This window comes from Anabas testudineus, chromosome 3 (assembly GCF_900324465.2).
Source record: "Anabas testudineus chromosome 3, fAnaTes1.2, whole genome shotgun sequence".
Classification (NCBI taxonomy): Eukaryota; Metazoa; Chordata; class Actinopteri; order Anabantiformes; family Anabantidae; genus Anabas; species Anabas testudineus.
Window position 1 is genome coordinate 9,738,899 of NC_046612.1, and position 24,153 is coordinate 9,763,051.

General features: G+C 39.1%; 2 protein-coding genes across 7 annotated transcripts; both read left to right on the forward strand.

Moving 5' to 3' along the window:
* Positions 1 to 733: 733 nt before the first annotated feature.
* On the forward strand, positions 734 to 10,487 carry golm2 (golgi membrane protein 2). 6 transcript variants are annotated; one of them, XM_026377795.1, is made up of 11 exons: positions 734 to 1,814; positions 4,114 to 4,168; positions 4,338 to 4,440; positions 4,779 to 4,869; positions 5,006 to 5,129; positions 5,724 to 5,807; positions 6,156 to 6,434; positions 6,821 to 6,958; positions 8,151 to 8,318; positions 9,442 to 9,536; positions 9,913 to 10,487. In XM_026377795.1, the coding sequence occupies exons 1-10, from the start codon at positions 1,488 to 1,490 to the stop codon at positions 9,516 to 9,518; spliced, it is 1,446 nt and encodes a 481-aa protein (XP_026233580.1). In that variant the 5' UTR covers positions 734 to 1,487; the 3' UTR covers positions 9,519 to 9,536; positions 9,913 to 10,487. The 6 variants fall into 6 exon arrangements, with proteins under 6 accessions (XP_026233580.1, XP_026233579.1, XP_026233581.1 ...); XM_026377794.1 differs by having other exon boundaries at positions 9,442 to 10,487; XM_026377796.1 differs by having other exon boundaries at positions 8,151 to 8,237; positions 9,442 to 10,487.
* Positions 10,488 to 10,749: 262 nt separating this feature from the next.
* On the forward strand, positions 10,750 to 23,127 carry ctdspl2b (CTD (carboxy-terminal domain, RNA polymerase II, polypeptide A) small phosphatase like 2b). The gene is made up of 13 exons (XM_026377800.1): positions 10,750 to 10,929; positions 14,364 to 14,554; positions 16,772 to 16,910; positions 16,998 to 17,147; positions 17,377 to 17,622; positions 17,790 to 17,886; positions 18,180 to 18,291; positions 18,414 to 18,500; positions 18,787 to 18,849; positions 18,938 to 19,017; positions 19,195 to 19,321; positions 20,033 to 20,128; positions 20,268 to 23,127. Exons 2-13 carry the CDS (start codon positions 14,387 to 14,389, stop codon positions 20,331 to 20,333), a joined length of 1,431 nt encoding a protein of 476 aa, XP_026233585.1. The 5' UTR covers positions 10,750 to 10,929; positions 14,364 to 14,386; the 3' UTR covers positions 20,334 to 23,127.
* The last annotated feature ends 1,026 nt before the right edge of the window (positions 23,128 to 24,153 follow it).

Here is a 24,153-nt window from a genome sequence, read left to right on the forward strand (position 1 = left end):
GGAGACACAGGAGTTGTTCATTAGAGATAAACGGAGATACGAGGAGGATGGTAAGTTCCAAGGTCACTGAAGTGCAATACATCCAGAAAGTTCTTGTTGTTGTGCATGTTAATTTACTCTGCAGAACCAGTTAGTCAATAATCAGTTAGTCAATATGTCAGTAACTAGACTACTCCTCAGTACTCAGATATTGAAAAGAAAACCTGAATCCAGACAGCTAGTAGGCTAATCTTAAAATAAGTTGCATAAAATTGAACTACGGTACATTAAACCCCATAACACAAACAGAAAACACATAAAATCTTCACTCATTGCATAACGACAGAGAAGTGTTTGAGTTTACACAGTGCTTTTCTGATTTTAATTACTTTTTATTTCAATGGAAAACTGTTGTACGTATGAATTTGTAGGTTTTTGTTTTCAAGACAGGCAACAATTAACGATTCAAACTGGACCCTTATTGCATTGTAGCTGTAAAGTTCACTGTCAGTCAGCCATGTGCTTCCGGTCTTTGTCCAGTACTCACAATATTGAAATAGTACAGTTTCCATACATTTCTTACGTAAATGTACTTGAATTACATTTTTGATCATGTACTTAGTACTTTAACTTAAGCAAAAACTCGACTTGCTGTGAAGTACTGTATTGAATGTGAACAAACAAACCGGTTGATTTGTGTGGCTAAAGTCGTGCTTTTATTTTGAAAGTCGTTTTGTAGCGGAAATGATAGAGAGCCGCTTGTAGCTAGCTTGTCGCAGAAATCATGTTGGGCAACGAATCGTGGACAGTGTGATAAAAAGCCTGTCTCGTTCGGGTTTGCTTGGATGTGGTTCGTTAAATTGCAGGTTTACAGACGCCCTGTGCAAGAAGAGGTGCTACTTTTATTGTGTGCCAGTGTCCAGACGTGCTCTGAAATCTAGGGTCGCTAGCTGCTGTGAGGAGGTTAGCTGGACAGAGGTAACGGTTGTAGCAGCTAACGTCAACGTCAGCTCGGAATCGAAAATCATCTTGTTGTAAAGTCTGAGATTAGAGCAGCTCAGAGGCTCAGCATACTGCGCCCTATTGGACTTGGCAAACTAGCAGCTCCAGGCCGATAGCACGGAGCTAGCTAACGTGTGGTTTGTTTGCTCGCAGCCCTCGGTGCCACGGTGCATGTAACGTTAGCTGTCCACGTCTCGTCTCGTCGGCTGTGTTTAACGTTGCCAGCTGAGCTAGGCCACGTCCCTGCGGGCGTATTTCAGCTACTGACATTGGACGAATTGCAGAGAAGATGCCTGGTGTGCGGAAGGAGAGTACAGACCAGTAGAAATGTGAAAAGCATTGAACATTCATGACCGTGCGTCGGGATAGTGTTTGTATTTACGAACGGTTGCCGCATATAAACGGCATGTCACGTAGACGGATGCGTTTCACACCGGGAGAATACCCTCTTTGAGCTCCGTATGTTGCTGTAACGACCTGAAGTAACGTTATATTGTGTTTTGAAAATGGTTGGGTTTGGTGCAAACCGACGCGGAGGCCGCCTCCCGTCCTTCATCCTTATCTTCTTGATGGTGATCATCGCCGTACTGTCTTTTAACTACTGGACGGTGTCTAACAAGCACGGCCGCTTGCTGGATGAGCTGGCGGAGGTGCAGACGCAGGTGAAGCGCACGGAGGCGGCGCGGAGCCGGTTGGAGAAGCGGAACTCGGAGCTGATGGTGCAGGTGGACACGCACAAGAAACAGATCGACCAGAAGGATGGAGACTACAGCGTCCTGGAGGGCAAGCTGCAGGCTCGAGAGTCTCTCATTAAAAAGTGCACAGATGACAAGGTACAGTAACAAAGTCAGATCCCAGCCTGAATCTGGTGTGTGTCTCCATTACATTACAAGAGGAAACATGTAACCATAGACCACAGATTTCACAAACTGGGACAAACCCCTCTAACAAAACCATTCTCTGGTAAAGCTAGTTAACCACAACCAAGTCAAGTATTGAATTTGGCTCAACGCGGATTTCAGATTTCCAAGTCATAAAGGGGTTTGGTGACCTGCCATTGCCTGTAACTTTACTTATCAAATGTTTTATGTTTAATATAAGAACAAAAACTGGGTGGAGGTCCCTGGTGTGTTTCCATTATTGTCTCTTTTATCCACAACGTTTCATTCAGCTCAACCACTTTCACCTTCTCCACAAACAGTTTTTTCTTTTTCCAAAAAATCACAGCTAGTTTGTTTTATTATGCCTTCAGGGTTTTGGAGAAAACAGCGTTCACTAAGCCTTTGCCTCTAAGGCACTTACAGGATGACACTATGATTTAAGTAATGGGTTTGGGGTTTTGCAAAGAAGCTCAAGTTAACCTAACTTTCTTATGCTCTGTTGACAGTTGATTAATTTCATCTGCACATTTTAACACAGTTGTGGGGCTTTATGGATTCAGCCCAAAGTTATGCCCACTTCCTTTACTGCACCATGGCCCAGGCAGCCCTGTCTATAGTTGGGCAGAGATTTAGACAACACAGGAGGGGTAAACCTGTAATTTGCATCAGTCTGCCGTACTTGTTTGTGATGGACATGAGTACATTTGTTTAATCTGTGTGGATGTTTATTCTGCAATATATGTGCTGCTGGTTTGTGGTGTCCAGCCAGTATTTTCCAGTTATGTAGGACATTACTGCTTGTAATTGATCATGCCAGACAATACATGGGTATACATGCTTACAATTAGAAATTGGAACCATCCAGTACTTGAACATTCGCTAAAAAAGTCCTTTGATGAATAAATCAACAAGATTAACCTATCAAATAAATGGAAACATTTTTACAATTGTTTCCCAGTTTCCAGTTTCTCCTGCTAACCTTACACATTGTTTGTGAGCCAAACCCCATATGCTGTGGCTAAAACAAATCATAGTGAAACAATCACCCTGTAACAATGTGCCTTCTGTTTAGCTGACTGCTATGCTGGCATAGTCTGATCTTTTACAAACTGATATATTTTACTGACCAGTTTTGTTTTATTCCAAATGTGTTTTCATTAATTTTGACACTAAAATTCCTCTTGGCAGCTAAATTGTTTGCCTTTGTGTTAGAGATAAAATGTATTAATATGGCCAGAGCTTGGATATTTTCCTTGTTGTTATAAATCGTGAATTGTGGAATAAAGAGGACTCTATGCTTCCTTGTTTCCTGGTGGTAACTTCAGTATCCGGCTTTGTATTTCTGTAGGTGTTGGATAGCAGTTGCTCCGCTCCTTTCTTTGTCAACAACCCAGCCCTATATCAACAGATATGCACTTGAGATACAGCGAGGGTTCTGCAATGCAGACAAAATAGTGACAGAATCATAAATGACTTCCACCTACTAGTATTGTACCAATTGGACAAAGAATGAACTATGCAGGGTTATAGTTCTTTATACAGAGTGTGAACAGTCTGGCCATGTTTTTGCCTATACAGCTGATTTCAGCAGGCTCTAGGCAGAAGCCGGTAACAAGGGTGTGACAGGATAAAACTTTACTCACGTGAGCAGCTGTCCTGTGTACTCTGTCTGCTCACTGCCTTCTGCCCTTTAAAGTCCAAATTTCTCTTTTCTCTTTTACTTTTCTCCTGTTGAGGGTTTATGCAGCCAACAGTTTCAGATAATAATATCACAGTGACTATTAGTGTGGGATGCACGTTTTACATCGTAACAGTTAATGAGTTGCGTTGTAATGCAGTACATTAGGGTTTCTTTTTTCCCAGTGACTGTGTGAAAAAAACAACCCAGAAAAACCTGCTTTCAAAAGCAGATTATTTATATTTTAGTCACCTGCATGACCTAATGCACCACACTGGTTTCAATAGGCAGGAACTTATTGCATGGGAGCAGTAGCTTAAGAAACTCCAACTACTGTAGGCACCATGTAATTATGCTGTGAAGCTCAAAGACAAACCTGTTCCCCTTGGTTTTCCTGTTTTCAATGTCGTCTTGTCAGCTAAATAGATGACGTGTTGATCAGTTTAGTCAACTATGGCTTAGTATTGCACCTTTTTAAAAATTATTTTAGGTGTAGATGAATCAGACATGTGTGCTGCTTCTTCTGTAGCTGCTAAGGTTCCTGAACCTGTTTTTTTTTTTTCTTCTGAACAGGTGAAGCTGCAAAGTGATGTCACAGCACAGATGACAGAAATCCAGAGGCTGAAAGGTAGAACTTGAACCATGTCTGGCCAACTTTCTGTAAACAGCCAATCTTTAAAATTGAATTTGAAATGTTGGTTAACAGCAGACTAGTTTGTTTAGCAGTCAAGAACTAAAGCTCTCAAAAATATTTTGTGTTTGTATGTGTGGGTGCACGTTTGTGTTGTCGTAAACAGAGCAACTAAAAGACCTGAAACAAGAATTCATGAAGCAGGAAGAGCAGCTAAGGGAAGTGAAGAAAAACAGCACCACATTGGAAAGAAAACTGGAGTATGAAAGGTATATTGTTTGCACTTTCCATTAGTTTTAATGACTGCCATTTGCCCCTCCCTTTCCCCCCAAACCACCACACACACACACACACACACTTTGTGATGTGTTCAATCAATATGTAAATGTTTGCATCTTGGATTATGTATTATTATGATAGTAAATATATTTATGTCTTATTAGATAAGACAAAGATGTAAAACTTTAATAGATAATGTATATTATAAAAAAAATTAAAACAATACCTGTTTACAAAAATCACTTTTATAGTATGATTATTTTTAAAAAGGAAGAAATCACACACACTGTGAGCGTGAGAACTTTAACGAGTAATGTTTGTCAACTAGTTTACAGTGCGGACGTCAGATTGCACAACTGAAAGACGAATATGAAGAATCAAAAAAGACTCTGGTGGAAGAAGCATCAAAACTAAGACAGGTTAGTATTCATTCATTACATACACATAAACACAAATGTACTTATAGTAATAGCTAAACTATAATAAGGTATTCTGTAATTATTTCTGTTGAAGCTTCCCTGTTTAGTAAACAGACATTCTCCTATCCATTTTCAGAGTGTAATGGATGGCCAAAAGGGTGCACTAGTAGGTAGACATGCAGACAGAGCACCTGGTGTGGATATTGTTGGAGAGCGCCACACAGTGGCCACTCACCGACATGACAGTCCAGATTTAAAAGGTAAAGTGATGGTGTCTGAGTTTTTATTTCAATAATATCATAACAAATGTAGATATAAATCTTGCATATTCATATAGGGTAACTATACTTTGTTTTGAGAGTGCACTATTCTAGTTACTCCTGTTTACAGAATGGTTTAATTATTTACAAATCATTGAAAATAGTACAGGTAGCATATAAAATGTTGAGACCTAGCATATAATATCATCAAAAGATTTATCGACTCACAGTTCAAAAGCCAGCATAGGTGATAGTATGGGGGTGCATTAGTGCACAGAGCATGCGTATCTTGTACAACTTTGTAGGCATCGTCAGAGCAACATGCTGCCATCCAGACAGCATCTTTTTCAGGAAAGTTCTGGCTTATTACAGGAAGACAGTCCCAACCTTTCTAGGCAGTGTTGATGGCATCATCGCTAAAATAAACAGATAATAAAAACATTTTAAAAAAGAATTCTGTCTTAACATTTTATGTATTGTCTTTGTACTATTTTCAGTCACGTGGGTTTTAAATGATTTTCACATTAGGAATTTTTTGACTATTTCAATGTCAACCTGTACTACATAAATAACTTTTCTTCTGTATTGTTACAGATGACATGGGTAAGCCTGGTAGTGATGCTGGCATGCCTGGTATAGAAGATAGTGAGGTGGGAAAAATTGATGATGTCCAATTTGGTAAGTCTGGTAGATGTAAACTGAACCTGTGAAAACAAAAAAACAGTGGAAAGCCATAACTGTGGATAACTGCCCAACAGAGAACAGATATTATTTACAATCAGTTACTACAGAGTATAGTGATAGGGATAGGATGAGGAAACATAAATCCTTACTATTTATCCATCTCTGTTGGTTTGTTGGTGTGATGCTGATTATTAGGCTTTCTCGAGTTTGCAAACAAGAGTAAAATTACCTAAAGTTATAATCTGTACTGTTTTCTTCAAATCATGATCACAATATAAGATTGTCAGATTGACCACATCAGTTTCCATCACTTTCTCACTTCGCCACTCTAATTATTTACAGCCTTGAAGAAACCAGCCATCACTCTGAAGCATGATGAGGCCCCTGATGTGGCTTTGGGAGCTGGTGCTGGACCTGGAGTTGGGGCAGGTGATGGCCCTGGGGGCCGGGGCCTGTCCCTTGACCAGCCTAAGCTGCAGCAGGACAGGGTTGAGGGTCGAGTAGCTGTGGTCGCACCTCCAGGTGCCATCAAACAGGCAGACAAACCGATAGTGTTTGAAGAAGACAATAAGGCAGGTATCAAGGCAGACGAGCTGGGAGAACAGCAGAAACAACTTCGAGGTACAGTATGCACCACATTCAGTTGCTGTTAATTATAAGTCTTTTTTATTTTATTTTATTTTATTTTATTATGCAAATTACTAAATCTTTAGTTAAAGGAAAGCCGTTAAACAGTCTTAAAAGTTGAGTTTTGAGCTGTCCCAGTCTTGTGTAAAATGTTTCAAAACTTCAGGTGCTGCATTAAAGAACATTAACAGTTTTATCACACTATACTTTATGAACAAGAGGTCATAATTAGAAATATTTTAAAGGCATTCATTAACCTGCTTTTGAAGTGCTTATGTTGCAGTTAAGGTTATTTAGTTGTAGCTGAAGAGGTAATTTTAATATTTTGCTAATTGATTTGATACATCATGCATCAGTACTTACGTCTCTCTTTCTTTCAGCTCCTGATAATGTGAAGGGTGACAATGAACACTTGAAGGAGATTCCTCTGCCACCAAACCCTGCCCAGGTGCCGAACCCCATCCAACCTCACCACGGCAAAGACCAAGTTCCAGTAGATCCAGTACGCCACCGCCAAAGTGAGTTCCTCCACAGCACTGGAATACTGTGACTGACAAACGAAGTAGTGGTCAGGGGGTTTATTTTCTGACTAATTTGTTTGGTGATTGATCATTAAGGGAGGGAGAAATATCATGCACTTCATGGAGTACAATCACAGCTATTTATGTTAGTTTTGCCTCTATGCTCAGCTACAGCCTCTCAGCTTAGTGATGTGTGTGCAGAGTAAAAAATTCAGTGTCACTGGTGCTCACTGCTAACAGGTTACACCCCTAGTTCAACATAACAGAGTAGAGAGAGGACTGAGATGCAGAGGAGAGGAGACAAATAACACACACGTGGCTCCCAGATGATCCTTTCCTGCTCCCTGGCTTCTGCTCTGCTGCTCTGTTTTCAGATTCTGTTCTTTCGTCTTCCTTAAACATCTATCTAGCCCTCTGCAGCCCCGCGACTTAAAAAAAAAGCTCAATGTATTCAACTGCCTCAGATGTTTTTATACTCTCATCTTATTAAGGAAAATTAACACCTGACACCCACTTGATGTCTCTGTTTTAGCAGCAGTGCTTATTAGACATGAGCAATCTGAAGATGCTGCTTAACTTGGTGCATCTCAAGTCCCACTCCTCTTGTGGTCAACATTATCAGGTTAAATCTGTATTGAGCTAGACTAAAGCATAAAATGTCTCAGATGTTTGTTTGAAAGAGGCCAAACAATCATTATACATCAGGGAGTAAAACTCTTTGACCAAGTAATTTTGAATGGTCCTGTAGTTGACCTGTTCTTTTAATGACAAAGCTCCCCACTTTGTCATTATTAAAGCAGGTAAAATATTGAAAAGTATGGTTTTCAAAAGACAATCTTGAGGTGTATGTGGCCATAGTCAACACTCCCATTCTTAGAAGAACTGCACACTGACAAAAAAAAGAGGCAGATTCAAAAAGAGTAGTCTATTTTATAACATTATTAAAATTGAACAGGCCTCTGTAACCTAAAACAGTGCTCAGAACTTTTACCGTCGCTCATTACAAGGCAACCCCATTTAATTCTATTTGGCTCTCTGCTTTCTATTGATATCTTTTCTCATCCTCTTCATGCGATCACTTATTCCTTGAAGCATTCAGTACACAGTATTTCAACCATTCCTCCCTGTCTTCCTACAACTTCCTCCGCTTCCCTCCCTTCCTGATGGGGCCCTTCTCTGCCTCCTGCAGGCCGGTTCTTTGATGAGAACGAGTCCCCAGTAGATCCGCAACATGGCTCTAAGTTAGCGGACTACAATGGGGATGATGGAAACGTGGGTGAGTATGAGGCCGACAAGCAGGCCGAGCTGGCCTACAATGAGGAAGAGGATGGTGATGGTGGGGAGGAAGACGTTCAAGGTGAGCCAGGCCGGGGGACTGGACTACCTGTCCAGATGTGTATCCACCATTCCTCCCTTGCTCCTTCCCTCCACCCCTGTCCTTCTGCCATCCCCTGCATTTGTCCCACTAGTTAGAGTAGCTCACAGTACCCTGAGTTTGGTCCTTGAATTCAATGTAAGCTTCAGAATTATAACAAACACCTTCAGTCAAAGCAGGGCTGCTTATTTGCAGTTCAGGGTGAGTAGCAGAAACGTCAAGGCATATTTATTGCATAGGTTCAACCTTACAACCTTACAACAACCTTAACACGTTACTCTCTCGTGTGTAGGGAAAACTCGAACCAGGAACTTACGGTTCTGTGAGAATAATTCTGTTGCCATTCAGTACTTTATTTCCTGCTTGTGCTTCTTTTTAGCTATACCACCTGTCTGTGCCCACCAAACATCTGACCCACATCTAGACCAGTATATAAATATAGCTCACTATGTTTGTGAATGTGTCTGTGTTCCTCTTAAAATATTGAAACGCATGCCCATGTTTTTCTTTGTTGTGATTGTCTCTGAATTTCCGACTGCCTGTTAGTTTAGAATTTGAATATTTAACTGGACTGTGACAGTACTGCATTTACAGGAAACAGTTTTTGGTTTTATCTTTGTAAAAGCAATTCCAGTTATGTTTCCCCAATGATTAAAGTAGGCTGTGATTTTTTCATGTATATGTAAACTGTAGCACGCTCTTGTATTATAATGATCAATAAGGAAGCTAACAATATGCTAGATGCAGGAAAAGTTTTCTCCTGATAATATATACTATTCTCTACATCCATTTCTTCCAGATTACTACATTGTTTGCACAAGATAAATTTAAACACCCTAAAAAAACCTTTGGTTTGAAACTCCAAATTCAAACAGCTTTATTGGCACCACCATACTGAATTACAGTGTTGCCAATAAGAAACATTAATACCCATTCTTTTTGCTTGCACTCTACGTGACCTTTTGTTTTAGGTATTTTTCTGACCGGTCAGATGGCAGGGACAGTTAAGATATTTCACTTAATAATGGAAAATGGTTACAGCCCTTCATTAGGCTTATCATCTATTATGAAATGGCTAATATTTGTGCCGCTGTCTATTTTCCAGATGATGACGATCGAGACATGCAGGGAGAACGGGCTGTGGATTATGGGAAAAGACATCAAGCCATTGACATCCTTTGAATGGGAACTCATGCGACAGTAATTCATTAAAAAATATACAGACCTTCCTCTGCGACCAAGGTCCCTTTTGACAAAATAGTTTGAGCATCAGTATGTTTAAGAAATTATAGGGTGCATCTTTTATGTCATGGACTATTTTGAAAAAGAGACATTTCAACTAATAGGTTAACTCTGATCAGCGTTAACATAATACCAAGAAACAAATAATGGCATTGTCCTGAGCTGCTGTTGATTTGCTAATGTTTCTAAGTTATGACAGTAGAGATGATATCCTGTATTCTGACTGTTGAGTTTTGTTGTTTGATAACTGTCTCAGTTGATGTAAAGGAGCCCTGTTGACTCACATCTGACGTCCAGGGACAAACTGTGTTTTGATTTTGCCACTTTTTTTCAGGTTTCTGTTGCTTGATACAAACGGACTCTTCACCTGAGATGTTTATCAAAGAGACCAATTCAACATTCTGCCTTTCTAACATAATTTTGGGACTCTTATGTGGATGAACTTTTTTTGTTTTGTTTACAGGAGTGGGAAAACATTACAAATGCCAAGGACTCTTCTTATGGCCTATTAAATCAGTTTCTTTTCTTTGTGACAGACACTCAAAACTGCTCTTCATTCAGTTTTTAATGATGCCATTGCATGCATTTGAAACTTTTTATTAATATCCAAACTGAGCAAAATAATGATGCTTAAGCAATACTTAGAGCGATGTTAGTATCCTTTGCGGTGTGCAAAGATTAATCTAGCACATATGGAACTGACATACTGTACACATGCTTCCATGAATGAGGTCTCTTGTACATAATGTAGTTGAACCGTTACCATTTGTACTGAGGAAACCAAATTCCTCATCTTTAGGGAAATAAGTAAACGCTACAACAGTTGTTTGTGCAGCCAGGAAAATTGGTTTCTCATGGAAAGGCACATTGAATGTAATTTAATTTTATTAAAGGTGATGCTTCATGTCATTTGTCAGTTGTGACAGTGCTTTATAGTCCATGTAGATGTGGAAACGTCGTTTTGTTGTCCGTAGTGAGTGGATTACATTGATACAGCATTTTAAGAGTCTTAATAATAAATCCATTGTTGATCTTTGGGATATTCAGTCATACACTTGTCAAAGAGGAAACACAGAGACCAGCGGTCGTCTCCGCCGCAGACTGGTGTTTCTGAGAGGTAAGGGGGTGTGTCTGTCCCATACGGGTATCTGCCTTACAGAGACTGAGCAGAGGCGGGAAATGGCGCCTGGTAACACAACCGTGTGTCATTTCGGAGGAGACGGCCCTTAAGTAGTTAGATTTAGAGGGAAAAGTCCGGGTCAGGATCAGATCGCGAAAACAACCACTGCCTCTATTGTGATGGTCAGTGGGTTTTGAGTCGTTATCCCCAGATACTGCGGATCACTGTAAAGTAAGTCGTTAACCAACCCTATTCATGCATTTGTCTTTGGTCTTTAGTTTATGTAGATAACTCTGATGGTGGCAAATGGCTGGCTAAATATTTCCCGTCCTTGCTTGTACACATCTGTTCGCCTGAAGCATTTTTTTCTAAGGTAGCTAGGCAGAGGTAACGCTACGCTTGCTATGCTAAGTGAAATATTTAGCTAGCGGTGGCTAATGTGAAGGGCAGCTAAAACACGGCCTTCCGTGGACCTGGCTAATTCCTGGTCAACTTGACATCTTAGCTAATATTAGCTTTGCTGTGGTTTTTGTAACGAGGTAATTTCACAAATGCCTACTAAAATATTATCATACAAATAACACGCTTACATATCATTAAGATAATGTACAGTTACTGCAAACCGATGTAAATCAGTGTCAAGCAGATCCACGGATTGACGCTAATGTCGCACTGGCATTCCAACAACTGAACTTAGCAAGGTTTATATTAGCCAGCTAACGTCGTCTTTTTTTTTTAGTTAATACCTTTCAATTAGCTACCACTGTTCGCACTACGTTTCCTAAACCGATGAATGAAATCCCATGTAGCGTATTGACGGCTAAAGAAAATTGACTGAATTTGGAGATCGTTACTTAGCTGCTATGTTCACGTTAGCTAGCTTTAACGTTAGCTGTTTTGATTGACTACGTCTGACGCGTTCCACTGTCAGATACCGTTAGCGTAAGCATTCACGTTAGCATTGTAAACAGAAAATTCGAGGAGACAGTCGAGTGAAGCTGTAAAGCAAACTTAACATCATTTAGGAAATTATGTTCTTTATGTTAGTTAACCATTATAACGTTATTTGTCCACCTTACAATGCCGCACTGGTTTGCTGACGGTAAGTTAGCCTGTTTCGACGTTTTTGAAATGCCGACATTACTGTTGGCAGCATCTTAGCTGTGGTGCCGGTGTCGTAACGTTAACTTATCCATACCAGTTTTTTACAATCCAACATAGTTAGAAGAAACGGTGCTTGTATAAAGGTATGTAGAACAACTTTAAAGCCCATGACCAATACAGCCATCTTCCCGACCTGTAACGTTAATACTCGGCGTTAGCTTAACGTTAGTTAGGCTAGTTCGATTAGCTGTAAAGCTTGTTAACGTAAACTGATGGTGTTTACTAAACCTTTTTATAAACGTTGTTTTCGGTGTGAGCGAGGCACTTGTATCCTGCCTATATGTAGTTAATTTTTACATTGTGAAAAATGCTTTTGCCACTTGTTAAGCCAGCTAGCTAACCTTAGCCTCGGAGTATCCTTCGCAGGGTTAACCGGCTGTCGCAGGGGCCTCGCTTGTTTCTCCGCCGTTTCCACGGCTAACGTTAGCTAGCTCGCTCATACGGTCTCGGTGGTTTGCATGTTCTTATTTCCCGCTCACTCGCTCGTACTTAGCTATGTGCACGATCCTTGGTTAGTGGCTGATTGCTTATTTAGCTGGGGGTTTAGCAGCGATCGTGTCTTCTTTACCAAGCTTTGATCAGAGAAGGATTTTGACGATATATCTTATGTGTTTAATCACGCACTTAGTTTCATGTTTGTTTGTTTTTTATATTGCAGCAACAGGAAATCCAGATGTGTTGTACATACATACTTACATGTACAGCCCATACAAAGTAAGAGAGGAGGATAGAAATATGAGATGAATAAAGTGCACATAGACATAATATCACCTTTTAAAATAAGGTCTTAAATCAGCCACATTTGAGAGTAATGCACTTGAGACTTAGCAGGACAATAGACAGTAGAGTTCTGGATTATGATCCAAGGTTAAGGGTGATTCAACCGTCTAACCCTCCATAAGTATTGTGTGCAGTGAACTTAAACAATTACTACAGACATAATTAGCCAATGTATTACAGTGATACCATTTTAACTTATTTTGTTTGTGTGTTAAATGATCAATACATTTAAATAGAATAGACATCTTTAAGACAACTTGTAAAACACAATTTTCTGGTAAACATTTATTTTCCACATAGATCAAATGACTATAAACAATTGTGAAAAATCCTAAGATAAACTGCATTATAACTTTCTGCAATGGGAAGCTACTGTGGTTAAGAACAGGGAAATAATTTTCTTTTCCTCATTCATTCAATTATTATTCAAAGTCATATTCCAGAGTAGTGCGTGATATCAGCTTATTATAAGCAGTTTTTATTACTTGCATTTTGTAAACACGTTTTACATGTGGTTAGTTTCCATAGTCATTGTTCATCTCTTTGTAAAACTAACATCGTCAAAGCTCAGTGAGGCACTCTGGTTCATTCAGTTTAACTTTCAATGGTACACATGCACCATTTGTAACTTTGCATTTCTAAACGATGAATGAGAAGTCCTAAATATGAAATCCCGAGACATTGTATTAATATTGGAAGTGCTGTATTGTCAAAACTCCGCTGTAGCTGTTATTTTTCATTAGCACCACCAAATAGACATACACATACACATACAATACAATACACATTGGAACTGTGACCTCACATATTTACATTCATGTAAATACACTCTCTTGATCTGTTGATATGCTGGTCAGCCACAACTTTGAGGCACTTTTCCTGCCTTCACGTTACTTTAATATTACTTTCTCATCCGATGCCGTTGGTATTGGAGTGACAATGTATATATCTCTGGTATGTTCGTGGATACACTGCTGTGTAAATGTAAAGCGGATGTAGTGAAGGACAGTTGCAGTATGTAACCTGGACAGTATGTGTTGAGAAGATGCTATGTGTGTTCAGGGTTTCTGACAGGTTGTGGAGATGTCCAGACACATTTTTAGCCAGATATTGTTACGTAAGCTTAAGAGGTTGGCATGCCTGGCTGACAATTTGTGTTCACTGTGAATCATTTGTTTTCTCTATGCATATTTAAGGATAAAACTGGCCAATTAAATTCAAATCTCAAATAGAGAGTGTATTTACTAAGTTGCTTTGGATAAAAGCATTTGCAAAATAACTTATTGCACATATATGTAGTGGTTGACAGCTGCATGTAGAAACTTTGTCAATGCATATAATAAATTCACTTTCTGTATTTTCTTGTCTTGACTTAAACATCGGTCCTGCATGAATGTGTGTTTGTACAGTACAATGTGTATATATAAGATCTTGGGTAATGTTTTTTCAACTGTTCGAATGAAAGTAAAGCCAGCTGTGGCTGCTGTGATCCACTGTGATGTAAGTGAAATGGGATCTTGAATGCAACCAGATGTTGGCAGAAAAGAGGTTTATCCATTTGAAAGTTTAAATAGTTGAGACTGTTAGAAAAACCTGTTTGTCCACCTTAACAATAAAGCATTTGCTTGAATTTGTTTTCTTGACTGTGCATAGTTGTATTGATTTCTTCTTCCTCTCCTTGTGTTTGCCATCTCTCCGCATGTCTGATTTTTCTTAAACAGCCTTACATGTGACTGCTAAAACAATGAGGCTGAGAATGCGCAAGGCGTCTCAGCAACCAAACCCCAGTCTGGCCAGCCGCCCATCGCGGACCAAGCGAAGGCATTCAGAAGTAGAAGAGGACACTCCCACTAGTGGAGGGAGAGGCTTGTTCTCGACCATCAAGAAGTTCATCAGAGGAAATGCAGTTAAGGTAACTACCCCTGTGATCACATCAAATTGCCCTGCTTTTTAAGTTGAGTTCAGTGTGGAGTTGTGATGCTCCTTCTGTGTACTGAACCATTGTAGCTGAAGACAAAGTTGTTCGTCTCACGTTTATGTGGTTGTCTTAAAAGTGTTGCTTATGCTTTTAGCACTTCTGTTTTAAAATCATATTTTAAAGCACTGTGCTTTTTAGGTCTCTGTGTTAACACAGTGTTTCTTGGTGCAGAGTGTCATATTTCCAAAGAAATGTCTAGTGGAATGCAGCAGCTTGTCTGAGAACTCAGAATCAGGTCTAATTTTAGCTTCTGGCTCACAGAGTTGGTGTGCAGGGACAGGAGGTAGTAACAAGTGGAAAAGTCAACTCCCTCAAAGGAGCTCTTCCCCTGGAAGTAGATGGGGACTTTTTGATGCATTTACATAATGTTGCCATTTAATGGTTTTCTCTACAGTACATCTTGGAAGTCCTCATTCAAGTAGCATACTTTTACCCCCTGCCCAAAGCCTTTTTGACCATTGTTATCTTAAGGCCTTTAAAGACCGTCCCTTTTCAGTGGTCTTACACATTCATTGCATGTAACACTATTCAAGATAGGCGTTTTAGTATTAATTTTGTTCTAAGTCAGATTGTTTAAGGTGCACTTTGTCATTCACCATGTTAAACATAAAGAAAGAAAATTGTTACCCAGGTCCAGCATAAGAAATAGATCTTAATAATAAAAAGCCTAAATGCCTACAAGCCAATAATAACCTAAAGAGCATATAGGATAAATAAATAAAAATATAAACAATTCTCAAATCCTTGTCCTCAGTTGGTAAAGATAGTTTTTGCCAAAATCTAAGAAGCTATTATGTTTCATGTTTTACTATTGTGCACTACTGCTATTCTGCAATTAATGTGTGGTGAATTGTAGCGTTATAATGTAAACAGGAAAAAAGTCATGGAAACTCAGGAAAACCCGCTCTTGTGAAACACAAAAACAAGCTCTGACCATGTTTAAAGATGCACTGACACCACTTTTTTTCCTGTACTTGTGTCTAAGTATTTACTGATAAGTAGTAGGGATGGCCATTCCAGACTAAATTGCAATTCGATATTTGTGCGGAACAATTCTCAAATCCTCAAATACACACCAAGCCCGGCAAACACAAAAAAAGGCATTGCTAAGAGTCACAGTCCAATGTTGAGTGTTCTGCGGTGGTGGACAACACATTCACCAGGTTTCAGCAGTGTGCTGCTCTGGCATTGCGTTAGCCTGAAGAGCAGCAATCTCTACTTCCCAGTTGCGCTGTCCATGTCCATAATTGTCAAATGACTGCTCAGTTCACATGCATTATCATCATACAGTTTCTCCAGTCTTGCTGTGACTGTTTTGTATTTAGATGTTGTATACTGGCCTCATTATCACATTATTTCCCGTCGCCAGTAAAAGCAAGGGGAGAAACAGTTGCTCTTTGTTTTTTAAGGTTAAAGCCATAGTCACCTATACAAGTACTTCATAATAAAAAGATAAAGAAGATAATCTGTTAATTCTTTAAACAAATACTGCACTGCCACCATATCAGTTAAATGTAACCAAATTTTAGTAATACAGTACTAACATGTATACTGTACCTATTTAGGGCTGTCAATAAATATTCTAAATGTGGTCCTATAATCGAACAGTTAAAAATAACAGACATCTGAGTGTGAAAAGAGTGTGTGAGATTTGCACTCTGAGCAGTCTAAAAACCCTGTATTAGAATTGCTTTAGGTTAACAATGTACAAGCTAAATTTATCCTACCATCCCAACATTAACAGTCTGAGGGCACATGCTGAAAATATGAAAGGATTTGATGATTATTACCAGTTTTATGTTGATTTGTACTAGCATATAATCTCATCTTGAATGGGTTTGCCCTTTAATGGACATAATGTGAAGATTACATTAAAGCGAACTATTTAAATAGCATAGGTTTTTCTTTTGTTGTTGTTTTTAAAGAACAAATTATCCAGTATAATTTTTGGCCAACTGTGGCAGCTCTATACCTAGGTCAGTCTCATCTCACAATCTACAAGAATTTAACAGATTTTCATATACATAGCTCAATAGTACTCAAACGTTTGTGTGCTGTGTTTTACAATTGGTCAGAATTTAATAATTCTGACCAATTTATTATTTTATTAATAAAATAATAAAATGCTGTGCAATGTCTTTTCTCCATTAGGTGCAGGAGGAAAGTCCAGCCAAGAAGACACGCCTCCACTGTGACGTAGACAACAACCTGATCACCTCTACGACCCCAAACACCAACACCCCCCGCAGGACTATCAGTAGGGTAAACAGGAGAGGCTCCATCAATGGCCGTGAGTGACTCTCAAAGAAAAGAAGAATTGCTAGTCTCTTCTGCTTGTCTGTCTAATGTCTGGTTAACCTGTTTCTCTCCAATGCAGAGGCAACCAATCATGACAGAAATAAGGAGAAGCCCAATGGCAGTTTGGAGGAGACGATGTCTGTTGAGGTGACCACCAGCCCTCCCAGAACCACCCTTCTTGGGACCATCTTCTCCCCTGTTTTCAACTTCTTCTCACCAGCTAAAAATGGTAAAAACATCCAGATGCAGCGTTTTTGGGTTTACATTTTTTTATTTGATTATTTCTTTTATTTTAAACACTGTTGTAACTACAGTGGTTTCCCTTCTTACAGCTTAATTACAGTTTTACTAATGCTCATGTTTTACCCCTCTACTACTCACTTACATACATTTTCTGTATGTCTTTAAGTCATGATAGAATGGAGCTGAAATATCTTTTCTTTTTATTTGTTTTTCAGCCCCTTCTGGCTCCGACTCTCCAGACCAGGCATTGGAGGCTGAGGAAATAGTCAAGCAGCTGGACATGGAGCAAACTGTTGAGATGCCCACCAGCACAGCCACATCTGCACAAGAACTGTGTGCCACCACTAACTTCTACTCTAGTATATCACATCTACCACCTCTGCGACCTCCGCACATGCCTGAGGTATCTCCCACATTACAGGGAGACCTTGATGCTGATTCTGACCTTCCACCCCTCACAGGTAGATCTAAAGCTAAGAAAGCATTAAGAGTTTAACTTCATCCTGAAGTAATAATAAAGTGAATCTCTATGTTGTGTTCCTGTTTTTTGTTTTTTTGTTTTTTGTTTTTTGTTTTTTTTTTTGGTTAGTTTTTTGTTGTTTTTTGTAACATTTCGTTCTGGTTCAAGCTCCAGGCTCCAGTCCAGATCTGGCATATGTTGACTCTCCTCCCACCGCTGTACCACCAGAGGCATCTTATGAGGAAGACTGGGAAGTCTTTGACCCGTAAGTAAAATACTGCATTGTCAATGTCATAAATTCCTCAGTGCTACAGCCGCAATTTAACAGAATTTTCCACAAAGTTAGAATGCAGATATTTGGAAAATTAGTTGTTTAGGAAAGTATTTATTAAATAAAGAATTGAATTTGGACACAATTTCTTCTAGTTTTCATAAATGGTAATGTGGTAAAGTGAACACAATGTGATCCATACGTGACACTTTAGCGTGCTCTACTACTTAGAATACTATGGTTTAAATGGCTGTTTTAATTAACTCTAAATATGTAATGATTTGTAGGTATTTCTTCATCAAGCACGTCCCTCCACTGACCGAAGAGCAGCTAACCCGTAAGCCAGCCTTGCCACTGAAGACACGCAGTACTCCTGAGTTCTCTCTTGTCCTAGATTTGGTCAGTTATAGTACACAACATGATCTGATGTTTGTTTGTTTTGTTTTTTTAAATATTGAAACTTGTTGTTGTTGACTGTTGACATTTTCAAAGACTTTTCTTGTGTTCTCTTTGTTCTTTAGGATGAAACATTGGTTCACTGCAGTTTAAATGAGCTGGAGGATGCAGCACTTACCTTCCCTGTTCTCTTTCAGGATGTCATTTACCAGGTAACTGCAGAATTTTGTCTTTATTTCATTTTTTTCCATGAGGCCACTGGGGGGAGCTATGTCATATTTGTAAAAAGCCTTTCTTCACTTGAAGAAAGTGAATTTGTCAAACTAGACATAGACATATACAGTGGGAGAGCTGTCGACATATTGGATAAAACACATACTTTTTAGTGTTTATGTTGCAGCACTTGATTTGTAGTTTGTCACTGTTATGATCTGCAATTAACACTGTCATACTGTTTGTTGATCATAAAAGCTTAACAGTGATCTTTGTCCTGTTCAGGTATATGTGCGCTTGAGGCCATTCTTTAGAGAGTTTCTGGAACGCATGTCTCAAATCTATGAGGTGAATATAACCTAGCTAGTCCTGTTAATTAACTTGCACAGATTTGTCAGATTTGAAATGTTTGACCTTTATTTTCTCTCTTTCCTAGATCATACTTTTTACTGCCTCTAAAAAGGTGTATGCAGACAAACTGCTCAACATCTTGGATCCTAAAAAGCAGCTAGTGAGGTACAGTGTGATAGTCTGAAACAAGCTAGTGCTCAGAACGTACCATGTAAAGTGCTGCCATGCGCTTCTTTTGAGATGTCAGTGATGTGGATATTCTGAGTCATTGATAGTTCTGACCTTGTCCCTGATTAATTTTTTTTGCCCCATCTTTCCTTCCAATACCTAATGAAACTGTAGACACAGGTTGTTTCGGGAGCATTGTGTCTGTGTCCAGGGAAACTACATCAAGGACCTCAACATCTTAGGCAGAGATCTGTCAAAGACGATCATCATCGACAATTCACCACAAGCCTTTGCATATCAGGTGAATACCTAAAGAAATATTACACAGGACATTTTATTTTGTCTAGTTAATAAGCATAATTTAAAAAAACGGAGCAAAATTCCACATTTCATGTCTGTATTGAAGGTTTTGCTCTGGAAAGGGTTTTTGGCCACAGGGTGAGGCAGATTTTTAATGAAGAAGTCTTGTTTGATCAGTCATTGATTTAAACAATATGGAGCCTCTATCCAAGTACAGCTGATTATAACAAACCTTAAACTGACTTTTAATCAGTGCAGGTGGTTCTGGGTAAAATATAGGTTCATCTGCTGATTGTCAAACTAACGTCAGCATGGTGGCCGATCAGTGTCAACATCCCTATCTGACTGTGTCTGAATGAAGCTTCCACATAAAAATCGCCAAATTGTTTCTTTTTTCCACACACATCCATGTGATGCTCAGATTAAATGATTGTAACCTACTGAGCTGAAATTAGGCAGTTACTGGCACATCTCATCTTCTGATCAATTTACTTTCCTGCTTATTATTTTAAACAATCACTGCTCTCATTATATGTTTGGTTTCTCTTATTTCAGAAAGGTGTAATCATGATTGTACAATCAGACACTGTGGTATTTGTTTTGTAATTAGGGAGAGATATATCTTGTTAAATTTAGACATATAGGTTGGGAATAAATGCAAATTAGACACTCGTGATAATTTTACGTATGTTCTTTGTTTTTGTCCTGACAGTTGTCCAATGGGATTCCTATAGAGAGCTGGTTCATGGACAAGAATGACAATGAGTTGCTGAAACTGGTGCCCTTCCTGGAGAAGTTGGTAGAGATGGTAAGATGTCCTTCAGTATTTATTATAAACGTTAATAACAGCTACATTAATAATAATATTACACCATTTCGGTAAAAAGATTATAATTTGTTTTGTATTCTCCTCTTCTCCTGATTCTCTTGCCTACTGAACTTGTCAGAATGAAGATGTGAGGCCACACGTTAGAGAGCGGTTCCGGCTTCATGACCTGTTACCCCCTGATTGAACTCGAGCACGGTGTCTCAGAATGGAAGAACATGAAAAGACTGAGAACAACATGTGTGTAAAAAGGCCCTGTTGGGATCACAAACTACAACATTGCCATTACTGTTAAAATTTTAGCCTTTTTTCTTATTTTTCCTTTATGTTTATGGTTTTAAATCCACCATTGCTTTTAAAAAAAAAAAACTTTAAAAGAGAATCATTTTTAAAGATCTGGGTGACATTTTCTAAATATATAAATGAAATTACGCACTATGAACACGCCCAGATAGACTCCTCTTTTTGACTGACTCTCCAGCTGTGGAGCTTGATGTCGTCTCCACATTAAATTCTGACGTCTTGGTGCTGGCTTAGTGGATATGAAAATGCCACCTGGTAAAGAGGAACTCCACCCTGACTGAGTCCTGGAAACCCACACCATCGCTGGTGCTCTTGCTGTTGAACGTGACGAATAACACTCTATGGCTACAGACCATCAGCAGGAATGACTGGCCTGTAAATCAATCTGTGCATGTGTGTATGTTTACTCCTAGCCACACACACACTCACTGATTTGGTGTTTGGCAAACCTACAATCTGTAGCCTTTAAAACCATATGCATTCCTCCGTAGCCGAGTCAAGTTTCTATTGTTGGTTGCAGTTTTTTTTTTTCTGGTAAAACTGGTGTTTTGTTGTTTTTTAAAAATGGTTAAAAATGTTTTACTTCTGTTTGTAAGATATGATATTTTAAAAGGGGTCATGTATGTTTTATTGTACACGTTTCCTATTAGGAGAACATGGGTGCATATTAACGAGTCCATTGCATAGTCAAACGAAATGCAATTAATCCAGGACTTTAAGCATAGGTCTTCTAACGATTAGAGGTTTAAATCAGTGCGTTGGCCTCACTGTGCATCTCAACTTGGCTCCCTAATTAAATGTTAGGATTAAGAATCTTCTTACCTGTAATTCTGACATATTGTAAAGGTTTGAGGGCATTCATTTTCAAAGTGTCAACTTAACCTTTCTTTAATAGTATTTGATTTGTCATTTGTCTATAATCAGTATTGTCTTTTATTCCTAATCAAGTATTCTGGCTAAATTGCAGCTTTTTTTTTATTTTTAAGTTGTAATGGGTTATTTGGTGGCTAATATCAGTAGCATTATGACTAATGTAGCACATCTCTGCCTGTGTGTCATAAAGTCTACCTGTGGTAGAAGTCTATGGCCAGACCCTGTACCAGCCATATCTGGCACCAGCAACATACTGTTGTAATGGTCAGCTTCACTGACTGCCCCTCTACCTGTCTGTTTCATACTTTTTTTACTTTGTACATTTAAGCTTTGTTTTTTTTTGTTTTTTTTTTACGTTTAAAGCATTGTGTTTAAGAATTGTAACTATATGAATGTGCTTCTGCCCAACTTCAGCCTGGACACTCAAAACCAAACTGACATTTTACTCAGTCGTTTCAGCCTAATTTATAACGAGACAAACGGCCAGAAACATAGACGTGTTTGGCATCCTTACAAGCCTGAACCTGTCAGTTAAAGGCCGAAAGATCAAAATCCTGACATTCGTACAAGGCTGTCTTCTGCGAAACCTTCAATTTGACATACATTGTTAAACATTTTTAGAGTTCTTGTTCGTTTTATCTCAAAGTGCATTTTATGTTGAAGCTAATGTGAGTGGATTTGTTTGGGTTGCTTGTACAGTGCCACATGATTCCTCTCCTTACAAGTTTCCCCCTACACCCCTCCAATTCCCGTGTGCTCACTCCCCAAAATGCTTGGATAGAAAGAGACAATCAGACCTCAGAGCTCTGCAGATACTGAATTCTGGAGATACCCACACTTTCCCTGTTTTGTTTCTTTTCCTTCAGTGTGCAGTATATGTTGTGTACTATGATTCCCTTGAGTTGTAAACCTCCTAAGTGAATCCTGCTGTGCCCTGCTGCTCATTAAACACAGGTTATGTTCAGAGATGGTTTCCGTCTGCTCAGAGCCCACCTGCCTTCGCCTTTTCTCATTGTAAATTCGTACCTCTCCAGAAAGTAGAATTAGTTCATATTCAAGTAAAACGGGGCACAATGGTATTTCTACATGTAATGTTATGAGTACACATGGCCAGACTATGAATGTAAATTGTACATGAGGTTAAGTGTCTTTAAATTCCTTGTTACGTTCTTTCCTCATCAACTGTAACAGACAGACGAACAGGAATTGCACCTCACTCCTGCCATTCAGAGAGGAGGAGGGAGAACAATGTGCATGGAAGAGGAACTGTTTCCTGGTCTCTCCATGGTAGCCCCCTGCGTTTCCCCATGACCTCTCACCATCCTGACTGCCATCTTTTTAGTATGCAAGCCTCACCTGGAGCATGTGGTGTAGCCCAGGCGTGTTGGTCTCCTTGTTGGGCTGTGTGATGTTCATGGCTTGTTACTGAGGGATACGTGGGAGGCGTTTCATACTTTTCATCGCGCTCATTTTTATGTGCATTACCAGTTTATTGTACACTAAGTGTTGTACAATACATGCAGCTTCATGTTTAAAAAAATCCTTAAAATAAGGAAAATCTTTTGTATTTTTGATTTCAAAAGGCATGTCATATCTACTTTTTAAATGTATCAATGAAGATTTAACTTTACATCAGATGGAGTGTTTTTTCTTTGTTTTTTGTTTTTTTTCTTATACAAATATCTGTATGTTTAGTTTAGCGCAATGTCACTGAACTGTTAAACTTAGCATGTAGAGAATACAGCTTGCTTTGTGGGAAAGTCCTGAATTAAATTTTAATCATGGCACTTTTTCTGCAGAAAAGACCAGTTGTGTTAATGATTTTCTTTTTCAGCATCCGTTAAGCCCATTTTACTTGCAAGAACTGCTATTTGTGCTAAAGATGTATTTAAAATGTTTTAAGACATCTTTGTTATATAGTGATATACTATTGTAAAGTGTATATACAGTTACACTGACTTTCTAAAAAAAAGTTTTAAAGTTAAAAACCTCTTGCATGCCCTTTGTTTTTATTTCTCATCACAGTCTGAGTTTATGCTGAAAAGCAGTGACAATTTACAGAAGAAAAGAGGTTTAGTGTGACTAACAGTTACTCAAGTAGATACTTTTGTGTAAAGAGGTTAATTACAGTAATAAGGCCAGACAGTATCGACTGGCCCAGTTTTATTTAGATTTAACAGCTATTTAATTTTCCATCCTACAGATGCTATAAAATGCTAAAAAAGTAGCCTGTTATCCTGACTCCTATACTCTAACATTTTAAAAATGCCTTTCTGTGATTTAAAGTGTTTCAAATTGGTTATTTTCATAGTAACGTCAGGTTGTGTGGGAGTTATGAGTTGTCTACCAGAGTCTCTTTCAGCAGTTGTGATGTGAATCCTCCAGGAGTCAGTCTGGTGTCTTCTGACTCCTCTGGCAGGACTCCGGTTTCACATTGAGGAACACACGTGGTTAATAATTGAACACCTGCGGCCGAGCTTGTTGCCTTAACCCCTTCTGGGTTTCACAGCCCTCATTTCGCACCTACTTTTTCCCCTTTACCGGTGTCTTTCATTACGCTGCTTCCAGACCAGGTGTAGAGTTGCAAGTAAACACAGAGGTGAGGTGCCTGCAGCCTCTGGGAGCACAGTGGTACGGAAGAGGGATCATCACCTCGGCCTGATGGGCAGAGATGAAGTTTGGACGATGAGCAACAGCCTGTTGAAGACTTACTCTGTACAGTTGAACAGTATGAAGTCTTTTCTCAATCCGCCTCTTCTGCCTAAACCAAATATCTCTGCTGCATCAACAGGATAAAATAAAAAGGGAATATTTCCACTGTTCTCCGGAGT

Coding starts and splice junctions, on each gene's coding strand:
- ctdspl2b (XM_026377800.1), top strand. CDS start 14,387: ATGAGGCTGAGAATGCGCAAGGCGTCTCAGCAACCAAACCCCAGTCTG. Junction 17,623..17,789: donor TGACCTTCCACCCCTCACAG/GTAGATCTAAAG, acceptor TTCTGGTTCAAG/CTCCAGGCTCCAGTCCAGAT. Junction 18,292..18,413: donor TCTCTCTTGTCCTAGATTTG/GTCAGTTATAGT, acceptor TTTGTTCTTTAG/GATGAAACATTGGTTCACTG.
- golm2 (XM_026377793.1), top strand. CDS start 1,488: ATGGTTGGGTTTGGTGCAAACCGACGCGGAGGCCGCCTCCCGTCCTTC. Junction 1,815..4,113: donor AAAAGTGCACAGATGACAAG/GTACAGTAACAA, acceptor TCTTCTGAACAG/GTGAAGCTGCAAAGTGATGT. Junction 6,959..8,150: donor TCCAGTACGCCACCGCCAAA/GTGAGTTCCTCC, acceptor TGCCTCCTGCAG/GCCGGTTCTTTGATGAGAAC.